Here is a 12,445-nt window from a genome sequence, read left to right as displayed (position 1 = left end):
TGCAAGTAAGTGGTGCAGGAAAGGGTGCCCCAACACTGCCAGGCAGTTGTGAAGGTCAAGGAGAAGAGCAGAGCATGGATGTCTCGATCTGGACACCACTGCAGTGGCAATCCTCGAGTATGTTACAGTGCACAATAGAAAAGCTCAGACAGAGCCCGGTGCCAGTACTCATGCCTGTAATACTAGCTACTCAGGAGACTGAGATCTGAGGATCACAGTTCAAAACCAGCCCGGCAGGAAAGTCTGTGAAATTATTTCCAATTAACAACCAAAATAGTTGGAAGTAGAGTGTGGCTCAAGTGGTAAATGCTAGCTTTGAGCAAAAGAAGCTCAGAAACAGCATCCCAGGACTGACAAAAATAATAATAAAATAAAAAAAAAAAGCTCAGACAGGGCTGGGAAAGTGGCTTAGTGGCAGAGTGCTTTCCTAGAGTGCATGAAGCCCTGGGTTCAATTCCTCAGAACCACATACACAGAATAAGCCGGAAGAAGCACTGTGGCTCAAGTGGTGCTAGCCTTGAACAAAAGCTCAGGGACAGGGCCCAGGCCCTGAGTTCTAGCCCAGGACTGGCAAAAAAAAAAAAGCTCAGACACTAAGCCCTGAAGGTCTTCACTAAAAAAGGCACACAGAAATGAAATAGTAACCAGTAAAAGTGGGCATGCATGTTGAGGTTTTTTTTTTGTTAAACCCCATCTACTGCCACATAATGTTTTAGAATGAGCAAGGAAAGTCCCCAATATTCTCTTCCATAGGCTGATACTCACCAGAAATTATTCTGCAACCAAAGAAAGATCACAAGCCTATTAAGGGATATAGAGCATTGAACTCACCACCTACTGTGAAGCTGCTATAGGATTTCACAACTCCATTAGCCTGTCAAGAAGAAAGCATTTTCATAACTTGCCCAAGGCCCCAAAATAAGGTGCTCTGAAAAGAAAAACTAGACTTCTTAGCTGCTGGCTGTTTTTCAAAAATAATATTATAGGATGAAATTGCAAGCAATTTCCTTCCTGCTAAAATGTGTATGTTGCATATTTTCTAATTATGGATGCAAATGTAGTATGTGTTGAAATTCCTAAGTGAAATTTTGCAAACCAGCTGGAACAAAGCATACTTTACATAATCAAAAAGAACAAACCAATAGGCACCAGTGGCTTACACCTGTAATCTTATTTAGGAGGCTGAGATCAGAGGACTGAGGTTCAAATCCAGCCCAATTACAAAGTACAAGTGACTTCAACTCCAAATTTAGCTGAAGACTAAGCTGAAGGCATGGCATAAAGGGTGGAGCACCAACTGTGAACATGTAAGCTGAGCAACCATATGACTGAGTTCAAACCACAGTACCAGCATAAAGAGGGGGAGGGGGAAGAACAAACCAGAAAAGGAAAACACACGACAAAGATTTTACTCTTAAATGATTATTAGTACACCAAGTAACATGTAGTAAATTCTTAAGTCCTATCATCTAGTCATTTTGATTAAAATAAACAGCAGCCCCAAAAAAGTACATTAGTATTCAATGTTCTAACATTTAGCCAGAATGGACTGCTTTAAGGCTGGCTGCTGCTTTGTACAAGTTACAAATAACTACATACTACTTTTTCATAGATAAAGCCCCTGACCTTTAAGAAAGTATAAGGGAAAAAAATTACTTAATCCCTTTCTTTCTTCAAAGAATTATAATTTGTTTTTATCCTATTAAGATCTAAGGGAAAAAGGTGACACTAACACATTGCTTGAACTGAAAGGCATAGGAAAACAGACAACATATACTCATTAAATCCCTAAGAAATAAGAGGTATAAAGATGAACCTTTGGATAAACACTAAATTTAAACACAGAAGCTAGACTGGCTACTCTGAATACAGAAATAATTTAATGTCTCTCACAGAACAGAACTGGAGCTTTGCTAAGCCTCCACAGTCCATGAGGGTGTCTACCACACCAACCCATGGAAAGGCGCTTCTCTCGTCCTATCCATTTATGCGGTAGTTCTCATGGATTTCTGGCTGGATGTCACACACAAAAGCCAAGAGGTTTTCTAGAACTTCCTCCCTGTTCTGCAGGAAGTAGTTCTGGAGGATGGTCATCTTCTCCTTAGTCTCCTTCTCCACCTCATTGCTGCAACTGCCATGGGATCCCAGTGCCTGGAGTGGAGAAAGGACATGAGGAGCATCAGGAGGAGATTCCAACCAGCCAGAACATTCAGCAAACTACTTGCAGGCTTATGGATCATCAATGAGTACCACAGATCATGCACAAACAGTAAGAGCATGAAAGGAAACAGCTATTTCCCCAGAGTTAATGTGGAGTGACAACTACCTAAAGTACACAGCAGTTGGTCAGCTAGGAAATTATCCCAGAGAATTACTCACATCTCTCCATGGTCTTAACATACAGCTTTAACCAAAAACTAGAAACAATATAAAGACCCAACAACCCCATGATACATACCATGATACAGCACCATGATACATATCTATGATCCCAGCTATATGGAAGCTAAAGCAGGAGAATCACTTGAGGAAGGTAAAAAAAGAAAGTAGCTTATACAAAGAGGCTGGGATTTGCTTAGTTCCTTCACCATCATCATCATCCACATATATAATTAAGGACTGGTTACTCAAGCTATAAAGCTTCTATACAAGAAAATACAGTTCAATGATATGAAATAAATTGTATAATACTAAGTTACAGGGGCAGGAAATATACAACAGTATCAGTGTGATGTGTTTGTGTATGTATGTATGTATGCTTTTGGAAGTGAATGTTAAAAAAATTCAAATCAGGGCCAGGCACTGGCAGCTCAAACCTGTAATCCTAGCTTCTCCAGAGGCTGAGATCTGAGCATCAAGGTTCAAAGCAGCCCAGGCAGGAAAGTCTGTGAGACTCTTATCTCCAATTAATCACTAGAAAACCAAATGTGGAGCTGTGGTTCAAAATAGTACACTAGCCTTGAGCAGAAAAAGTGCAGGGACAATGCCCAGGCCCTGAGTTCAAGACTCGGTACCAGCATACACAGACACATATAAAATTCAAACTACAAACAACAGAACCTAAAATACACTGAAATATGACATGAATATAACATTGTAAGCATACTTTATTAGAACTTGACCCTTCAAGTTCTAGAAAATACGTTTACCTTTTTCATTACCTAACTTGCTCTTACCCCATTTTGTGTGTGTGTATACTCACATCCCTTCACAATTGTATAGCATACTAGTTCTCAAAGCATTCATGTATTAACTTGTTCCTCACAACCATGAGGCTATCACTCCACTTTTTATAGAAGAAGAAACCTAGGCTCAAAGGGCAAAGTGAACATACAACAAAATTGGGTTGGGGCTCAGGGTTCTTTTTTTTTTCAGTCAGGGCTTTAACTTGGGACCTAGGCACTGTCCTTGAGCTTTTCCACTCAAAGCTACCCTTCTATCACTCTGAGTCACAGTGCCACTTCCAATTTTCTAATGGTTAACTGGAAGTAAGAGTCTCAAAGACTTTCCTGCCCAGACTGGCCTCAAACTATGAGCCTCAGATCTCAGCCTCCTGAGCACCTAGCTATTCATAAAGATGCAATAGCCTCAGGCATTTCCTAACAGTTCAGTTGCTAACTCCTATTTTCAAGTCTATAACCCTTACATAGTCAGGGAAGGAAATACTACCACCACCACCACCACCACCACCACCTGTTTCATGAGTGTGAACCAGTCAGTTCTCCCAACACTGAAGAGCTTACTATTACGCATCCTGACACAAGAGCAATTTTGTGTGCAGGATGACAATGTATGACACCATTCATCCCATGAGAAGGCATTCTAACAGCCCTGTACTTGCCCAATATACAGATGGCCAGAACTTTCATTAACTTAGAGGCAAGAGATGTATTCCCAGAATTACTGGACTTGGCAGGGTGTAGGCCTGAAACTCCTGGAAGCTATAAGGCAGAACTTCAGCAGGAAGCATACAAAGTCAGAGGCACAGAGGAGAGAGAGGAGACAGGCAACACTCAAGCTCCTTGGTAAAGACAGACTTGTCTCTCACTTGGGTGAACTGTATCAGCAATAGGCTGTCAGCAACTCTCAACTGTTGTTCAGTTACCAGCAAGAGTCCTTAGTGTGTGGCGCCCACCTCACCTTCTTTTTTCTTTTTTGCCAGTCCTGGAACTTGAACTCAGGCTCTGGATGCTGTCCCTGAGCTTCTTTTAGCTCAAGGATAGCACTCTACTACTTGAGCCACAGCACCACTTCTAGATTGTTCTGAGTAGTTTACTGGAGGTAAGAGTCTCACAGACTTTTCTGCACAAGCTGTCTTCAAACCACGATCCTCAGTTTTTAGCTCCTGAGTAGCTAGGATTATAGGCATGAGCCACCAGTACCTGGTTCACTGATTGTTTTTGTTTGATTGTGGGACTTGATCTCTGGGTCTGGGCACTGTCCCTGAGCTCCTCAGCTCAAGGCAAGCACTCTACCACTTGAGCCACAGCACCATTTCCAGCTTTTTCTGTTTATGTGGTACTGAGGGATCAAACCTAGGGCTTCATGCATGCTAGGCAAGCACTCTTCCGCTAAGCCACATTCCCAGCCCTCGCTGGATTTTTTGGACATAAGATCTCATGTAGTACAGACTGATCACAAACTCAGAATTAACTCCACCTTTTGGGTAGAAATGTCACCCTACCAGGCTGATAGTGGCTCTTTCCCTGTGAAACCCCTCTTCTTCCTTTCCAGAATTTCCCTTCCATCCTTTGTATTCATGAGACCTACTTTTATCATTATTTTACCCCTCACAGCAGTCCACACTGGTGGAGCTGGGTCTCCATCTTATTTACAACTATGGTTGCCATAGCAGAAGGTCTATGTGACTTTCCTCTCATTGTGTCTCTTAGACAAGCTCCATGAAAATAGGGACCTGATCTGTTCTGTTCACAGCCAATCCCCCCAATCCCCCAGCATCTAGCACAGTACCCAGCACATTAGCTATTTAATAAATAACCAAATAAATAAACCATCCTAAAACTCAGCAGAAGCATGCAACAAAACATTCAGTAACCAGGGGCTAGAATAGCTCTGTGGAGTACTTCCTAATATGGAAGAAATAGGTTTGATCCCAGCATTATTCTTTTAAAGTAATAATACAATTATTAAGTTTAAAACACTAGCAGAATCTCCAAGCTATGCTGGATATTTTTGAGCAAACCATCCCTGGAGTTGTTCAGGAAACTAAAGCAAAAATAAAAAGAAACAGGGGCCTACCGCAGCTTCCTTGGCCTTGAACTCTTTCTCCCTCTGCAGGCGGTACTGTTCAATTTCAGCCTGTGCTTCTTCTTTGGCCTGCTTCAGCCTTCGGTTCTTTCCTGTTTTCAAAAAAGAAAGCTACATCAAAGTGGTTAAAAGACAAGTAGAAGAGCAAGCAGACACTGAGATGGTGAATTTAAAAGTAAACAGGGGAGGGGGGGAGTGCACCAGAAAAGGAAATTCAAATCTAGTAGTACAGGTTTCGGCATCCTACAGGCCTTAAGATGATTAAACTGGAGACTGAGTTCAAGCTTCTACACACACACACACACACACACACACACACACACACACACACACACACACACACACACACACACACACACACCGCCTTGTTTCCATTCAGACACACACACACACACCGCCTTCTGTTTCCATTCGGCATCCTACAGGCCTTAAGGTGATTAAACTGGAGACTAAGTTCAAGCTTCTCCACACACACACACACACACACACACACACACACACACACACACACGCCTTCTGTTTCCATTCGGCATCCTACAGGCCTTAAGGTGATTAAACTGGAGACTGAGTTCAAGCTTCTACACACACACACACACACACACACACACACACACACACACACACGCCTTCTGTTTCCATTCGGCATCCTACAGGCCTTAAGGTGATTAAACTGGAGACTGAGTTCAAGCTTACACACACACACACACACACACACACACACACACACACACACACACACACACACCGCCTTCTGTTTCCATAGACCATCCATAGACCATCACAATGATAAAAAGAGTTGGACTGTCAACTGGATTATGTCAAAATAGTCTCTCAATCTCAACTATTAAAAGCCGACAGAAGATGGTAACATTGGCCATCTCTGGAATTCTTCCTTGCCCCAAGAAGTAAATACCTAAGTGTGTTCCTGATGACAACAGGAGCGCTGCTGAGTCAATAGGGAATCTAATGTGCTCCCAAGGGACATCAACTAATGACACAGGTGATGTAACAGTGGAAACTAAACAGCATGCCTGACGCAAGGAAGGAAGTGAAGTAGTGACTGGAAGAATGCTAAATGGGGAACAAGACAGTACAAGCAGCTCAGAGAAACAGTGATGGTGCTTTCCAGAAAACAGTTTAACATCCAGCTGGAAAACAGGTCTAGGCTGCCAGAGACTCAAAGGGTAGGTTGGATTCATGGTCTGTTTTCAAAAGGAAGCCCCAGATGATCAATCTGTATATTCAATTCACAGCAAAAGACACCATGTGTCTAAAACTATGCTGTACATATCATTGTGCATCAACTGTCCAGAGCCTACTGCACCTATATGGATGATGGAGCATCCAGCACAAAGAATTTGAATTTAAACTTCTGCTGCTGAAGAAGACAATACTGGACCTGTAATGACTCCATGCAGCTAATCTGGAACAATTAACACCCTAATGCCTTTTCTGCAGGTCAGTACTTACTACAGTACTATTTAGGCCCACTGCTGTTAGCTTCAATCCACCTGTATCTCAATCCTTCACACACTAACCTCACCATTGGGTTTTAAAACCCAAAGATCTTTTCCAAACCAACCTGTATAACCAACTTCACAGCCTGAACATAACACAGTTGCTCCACATAATTTCCTAATATTTCACACCTAACCTGCACCGCTATGCTCCCTGAATTAATCACACCAGGTAATAACCATCTCTGAAATTACCTTCAAAGTTCAATTTTGACAAGCTTTTCTGGAAACGAAAAATATTGGAACAGAAAATCATAAATAAAATGTGTGCATAAATTTTTGCATTGCTAAGAATTCCATACTAGGCAAGCATTCTACCACCAAGCTGTACCTCATTACCTACATTTCTTTTTTCATTTGATTTCTTTAAGACAGGGTCTCACATTGCAGCCAGGCTGTTCTAGAACTTGCTTTGTAGCCACTTGCCAGTCTTGAAATGCAGGATCCTCCTGCCTCAGCCTTCCAAATACTAGGATTACTGACAGAGATCACCACGCCCGGCCCTGTATTACTCTTAAATTTTGTTTTTCTTGGATCTTACAAATAAGAAAGAGTGCCTTTGTTTCACTCCAAAGTTCTGGGCTTGAACTCAGGGCCTAAGTCTTGCCCCTGAGCTTTTCTGTTCAAGGCTGGTGCTCTACTACTTGAGCCACAGCTTTATTTCTGGCTTTTTGTAGTTAATTGGAGTTAAGAGACTCACTGATGTCCCTACCTGGGCTGGCTTTGAATGGTAGTCCTCAAATCTATCTCCTGAGTAGCTAGGATTAAAGGTGTGAGCCACTAGCATCCATCCACATAATTTTTTGTTTTTAAGATCTGAACTAATGATTTCATGGAAAATCATTGGGCTTGACTCTTTTACAACATCATACAATTCCTCTTCCCAGTTCTTAACTGAAAAGCCAACTGTGTGTACAGATTAAGAAAGGGAGTAATTTCCCCCCCCCCCCCAAAAAATTGGTAGTTTTGAATAATCCTGCAATGTGTTATTAGTCATAAACTCTAACCCTTTAAACCAATTCAATGAGCAAATAGCTAGAGCTACACAAGACTGTGAACCTTAAGAGAAGGGTGTAAAACATGGACCACTGCCTCCAAGGAATGCATTTACTCTTACCACAGTCCAAGTATTTTTTTCTTGCATTTCCCCATTCTCCTGGCCTTCCCAAACAGAACAACTGCTACTGGTAAGTCATCACTGGACAAAAGTCATTCTGGAAATACTGTACCAAGGGCATGACTAGAAATACTCTACAGAACTTTCTAATCACCAAAGCAGGAAGAAAAGACTTCTTCCCATTCCTAGCATGATTAAAGGCAGTTCTTCCTATCAACTGAAGAATAGCACAGTGGAACAAGAGCCATGCTTGAAATCTATACTTGAGTGAAGGAAATTTGAGTTAAGATTAGCAGAAACACCTTGTACAGGACAAGAGACTCCAACTCACAGCGCCTGATCAAATCATTTCTCTCTGAGCCTCATTTTCCCAACTCTAAAGCAGGAGCAGAACACCTTTCTCATCAGATGGGAAACTAGATAGATATAGTTAAATGAGGAAACAATGTGAAAAAGCTTACAGGTGAAATAAAAGTAGTTGCCTCTGAGCCCCTCAGGATAGCTAGAGTGCCCTAAAGTGACAATGGGCAAGAACACAAATGTCTGATGAGAAGAGCTTCATTCTGCGGCCCTAGAAGTGTGTTGATGGCGTTGAGAGAAGTCATGTAAGTGCATATGACATGGATGACCGCCTGCAGGGGACCATGGCTGGCTCCTTGTACGCCTCAGCCTAGATTACACCTACCTGTTAAACGATACAACGACTTTGTACCTCTCGACCCTACCCATCAACTGCTACCTTCATGGGAGCGAGGGATCTGGCACTCACTAGCGCAAATTTGCTTGTTTTGTTTTTAACGTAAGGAATCAACGAGTCCGGCTGCTTACTGGAACTTCTGAGAAACTGTTCTGAGAAACTGGATTACGATGCTGGCAGAGAAGATGGAGGACACAAATGGCAAGTCCACAGAAACGCAAAGCTTTGTTCAGTGAGAACGTGTTACCACGAGGGAGGCAGGAGCGAAGCCTGCAGATCAGGGCTCTGAACGACTCTGGCTGGAGGTGATGGCTGCTGTGCCTGGTCGGAGCCCCGGAAAGTACAAGGTGGGGCCAGGAAGTGAGGGAAAGACAAAGCGTTTCGTGGGATGGGCTGGGACGGCCCTTCCCTCAGCCCTCCCAGCCCCGCCAGCGCGGATCCCCGGCGGCCCACAAGACCTCCAGCGCTGCAGCTCCGGGGCCGGGGCCGGGGCCGAGGCCGAGGCCGAGGCCGAGGCCGCCGCCGCCGCCGCCGCAACCCGGGACTGGGCGGCGTTTCTGGCCTCTCCGCCCACCACCACCCGCGGCTTCGTGGGGCCTAGGATTAACTCCAGGCCGTCCCGCCCTCCACTCACGCTTGCGGGCCTCGGACACCTTCTCGGCCGCACGCTTCTCGGCCTGCAGCAGCTGCTGAATCCCCTGCGACTGACTAGCCATGGCGGCGGAGACGCAGAGGCCGAGCAGCCCGAGCCCGAGTCCCCGCGCCACCGCCGCTCCGGTCACCTGACCCGCCGCCCGCGATCTGCGCGTGCGCCTAGCGCCTGAGCCCCGCCCAGCACGCCACGTGATCCTACAGCGCCGTAGTCTCAGCTGACCCACTGGGCGTTCCCGTGACTCCCGCGGGAGGGAGTTAGACTTGGGCCAGAAGAGCTGGGCGTTCTGGGTCGGCGCCCCTGTCCACCCCTTCCTCTCGCCCCATTTCCTCGTCCGCCCTGCTCGCCGCGGCGTCCTGACCACCACCTTGTCACGTGGTGGTTCCCTTAACCCCTCACTTTGCCGGCGACTCCCTGTCCTTCTAGAACCTTCTCGATCGGTGCAGGAGCAGTCGGGGGTATGGTAGTGGGGCTTCGGCGATCCCCGCACTCCTGGGATTTAAGGGGCTGAGGCGAGAGGAGAGCGAGTCCGAGGTCAGTCTGGCCCAGCCAGATCCAGTCTGTCCGTCTGGGGCCTAGAGTCCCGGGTTAGGATAGCGCTAGTACTGGGGCGGGGGGTGAGGGGGGCGTGGATGGATAAATCAGTAGTAGAGTCCAGGGTTCAATTCCCAGCACCCCACAAAGAAAACGAGTCACTTAACAGTCAAGTCTGCTACTAGTCTATGTGATTTGGGAACAGTCACTGTGCCTTTCTGAACTGAGTTCCAGAAACGATTGTACTGTTTTCTGCAAACATTTGGTACCTTTATGATCAGGTACCAAGGTCGAGTACCAAGCAAGATAAATAAGGTCCCAATTAGAGCTGTTTATGGACAAAACACAGATCACGGTTTCAAACTAATTACAAATTAATGAAGAAAATAAAGTTCTGTAAGAAGTACCCTTTTAAGAAGGAGGGAATGTGGAGGCCCTTCTGAGGAAGTGGTATTTGAGGTGAAATCTTAGAGCTGAGTATGAAGTTTAATAGTAGAACCCTTGTCTACTGATAAACCAGACTTTAGGTTCTATTCCTGGGGCGGCTGGAGGAAGGCAAGATGTCAGTGGTTGTTTGCCAAGTAGGACAGGCACTTTCCTAAACAGCATTCCTCCCCCAGAAAGATCAGAATTACTGCGAAATGATAATCCTATTGTATAATGACGAAACTGAAACACAGCACTTTAAGTGGCTTCTCCACAGTTACACCCCTATTAACTTGATTTGAATCTTGTCAGGGCTGCAGAGTGGCACCGCTGAACAAGATTTCTAGGCTATGGATGACATCTTAGAGTTTACCAGGTCCTGAAGACATAAAACAATGCCAGAAGGGTTTTTTTCCCCCTAGAACTATCTCTGCACTCAAGGAGGAGGGTGGATTTGTAGCACAGGATATTTTTGTATGATTGTGGTTGAGGGTGGGACTAAAAAGAAAGCTGCAGTCCAGGATTCCTATTCTTTCTTGACATAAGAACCAGGACTTGACTGGTTTCTGGGATCCTTAAGCCAGATCACTATAATTTCTTGAGTTGTAAATTTTAGTGTTCTCAGAAAATATAATTCACTCAGTCACATCAGTGAAAGATCACTTCTAGGGGTGAAGATAAAAAGAAATGATGGCATCCATCAAGTGAAACCACTCAGTTCTCCAGCTACTGAGAAGCAGGCAAACAAAATAGCTTATCCATACATCAGAAAGTATCCAGTCACAAAAAGGAATCCATTAGTGATATAAGGGCACATATTGGAACTTCTCTTTATATGAATGTCCAAGCCTTGCACAGTAGCATGTAACTATAGTCCTAGCTTCTTAACTTGTGAAGGTGAGGTAGAAGGGATTAAGCACGCAAGTTGAAAATCAACTTGGGTAATGTAGTAGGACTCTACCTAGAAAAAAACCTAGACACAAGTTATATATACTCCAAGAAATGGGGTGATGACAGACAGACAGATAGACATGTAGATATACAAATAGATGAACTGTCAAAAATAGGCAGGTCTATGTAAGTTAGAAAGTAGACTCATGATTAACTCATGGTGAAGGACTGCTCACCAGTACAGAATTTCTCCAAAAGGGATATAAACATTTCAAAATTAGATATAGGTGATGGTGACACGTTCTTTTAAATAAATATATGCATATATAAACTGATTTATACACTTTTAAGGAGTTAACAATATATGTGAATTCTATCTCACTAAAGTTTTTGCTTTATATAATTTTATTTTGAAGCGAGGGTGGGGTGGTGGGGGAGGGGGGGCTGGTCGTGGTGCTTGAACTCTAGGCCTGGGCACTGTCCCTAAGCTCTTCAGCTTAAGGCTAGCACTCTACCACTTGAGTCACAGTTCCACTTGTGGCTATTTCTGTTTATGTGGTGATGAGGAATCGAACTCAGGGCCTCATGTATGCGAGGCAAGCACTCTACCACTGAGCCATCTTCCCAGCCTCTTTATATAATTTTAAAGGGTATAACCCCTGTTTTCACTGTACTTGATTCTGATGTTTTTCATCCTGTTTATACATTTTTGTAATTTGGGGAGGGGAAGGCATATAGTGGAATGCTTAAATGGGGATGCAGGTTGACCTATTGTGACAATGAGACACTATTTTGAAAGGACACTATGTTGAAAACTAACTTTACAATGTGGGGGGGAGGGGAAAGAGGATGTGAAGAAGTAGGGAGGGAAGGGATGATAGGGGAAAAACAAAGGAGGAGGTAACAATGCTCCATAGGAAATGTACTCATTACCCTACTTGTGTAACTGTAACCCCTCTGTACAGTATTTTTACAATAAAATATATATATATATATACATTAAAAAAAAAAGGAAAAAGGAAACTAAAGTTTTTAGATATCAGGCACAAACTCCAGGAAATCACATCAGCCTTAGCAACTGGCCCCAATATGCCAATATAAAGAGACAAGGTGAGGGGCAAAGAAAGAAAATCTGTGTGGCAGCCACAGGAAGAGCACACCTCAGCACAGGTTCAGCTGTCTTCAGCTCTCTTCTGGGTTACAGATATTTGCCATCAGTTAAATAGAGAGACCTGAGAGTAAGAGTGAGAAAGGTATACATTAGCTAAAACAATCTGGTCAAGTGTGTTCAGAAGTGGCCTGACAGTCCATTGTCTCTGACACTCATTGCAAGAAGGTAAAGC

General features: G+C 44.0%; 1 protein-coding gene across 1 annotated transcript; it reads right to left on the bottom strand.

Moving 5' to 3' along the window:
- Positions 1-1,388: 1,388 nt before the first annotated feature.
- On the bottom strand, positions 1,389-9,401 carry Atp6v1g1 (ATPase H+ transporting V1 subunit G1). The gene is made up of 3 exons (XM_042678706.1): positions 9,234-9,401; positions 5,260-5,360; positions 1,389-2,151 (listed from the first exon to the last, which is right to left on the bottom strand). The coding sequence occupies exons 1-3, from the start codon at positions 9,313-9,315 to the stop codon at positions 1,978-1,980; spliced, it is 357 nt and encodes a 118-aa protein (XP_042534640.1). The 5' UTR covers positions 9,316-9,401; the 3' UTR covers positions 1,389-1,977.
- Positions 9,402-12,445: the final 3,044 nt, after the last annotated feature.

This window comes from Dipodomys spectabilis, unplaced genomic scaffold, assembly GCF_019054845.1.
Source record: "Dipodomys spectabilis isolate Male_0828 unplaced genomic scaffold, ASM1905484v1 ptg000046l, whole genome shotgun sequence".
In the NCBI taxonomy this organism is placed as follows: domain Eukaryota; kingdom Metazoa; phylum Chordata; class Mammalia; order Rodentia; family Heteromyidae; genus Dipodomys; species Dipodomys spectabilis.
The sequence above is the reverse complement of the archived record's forward strand: the minus strand, read 5'-3'. Positions and strand labels throughout refer to the sequence as shown.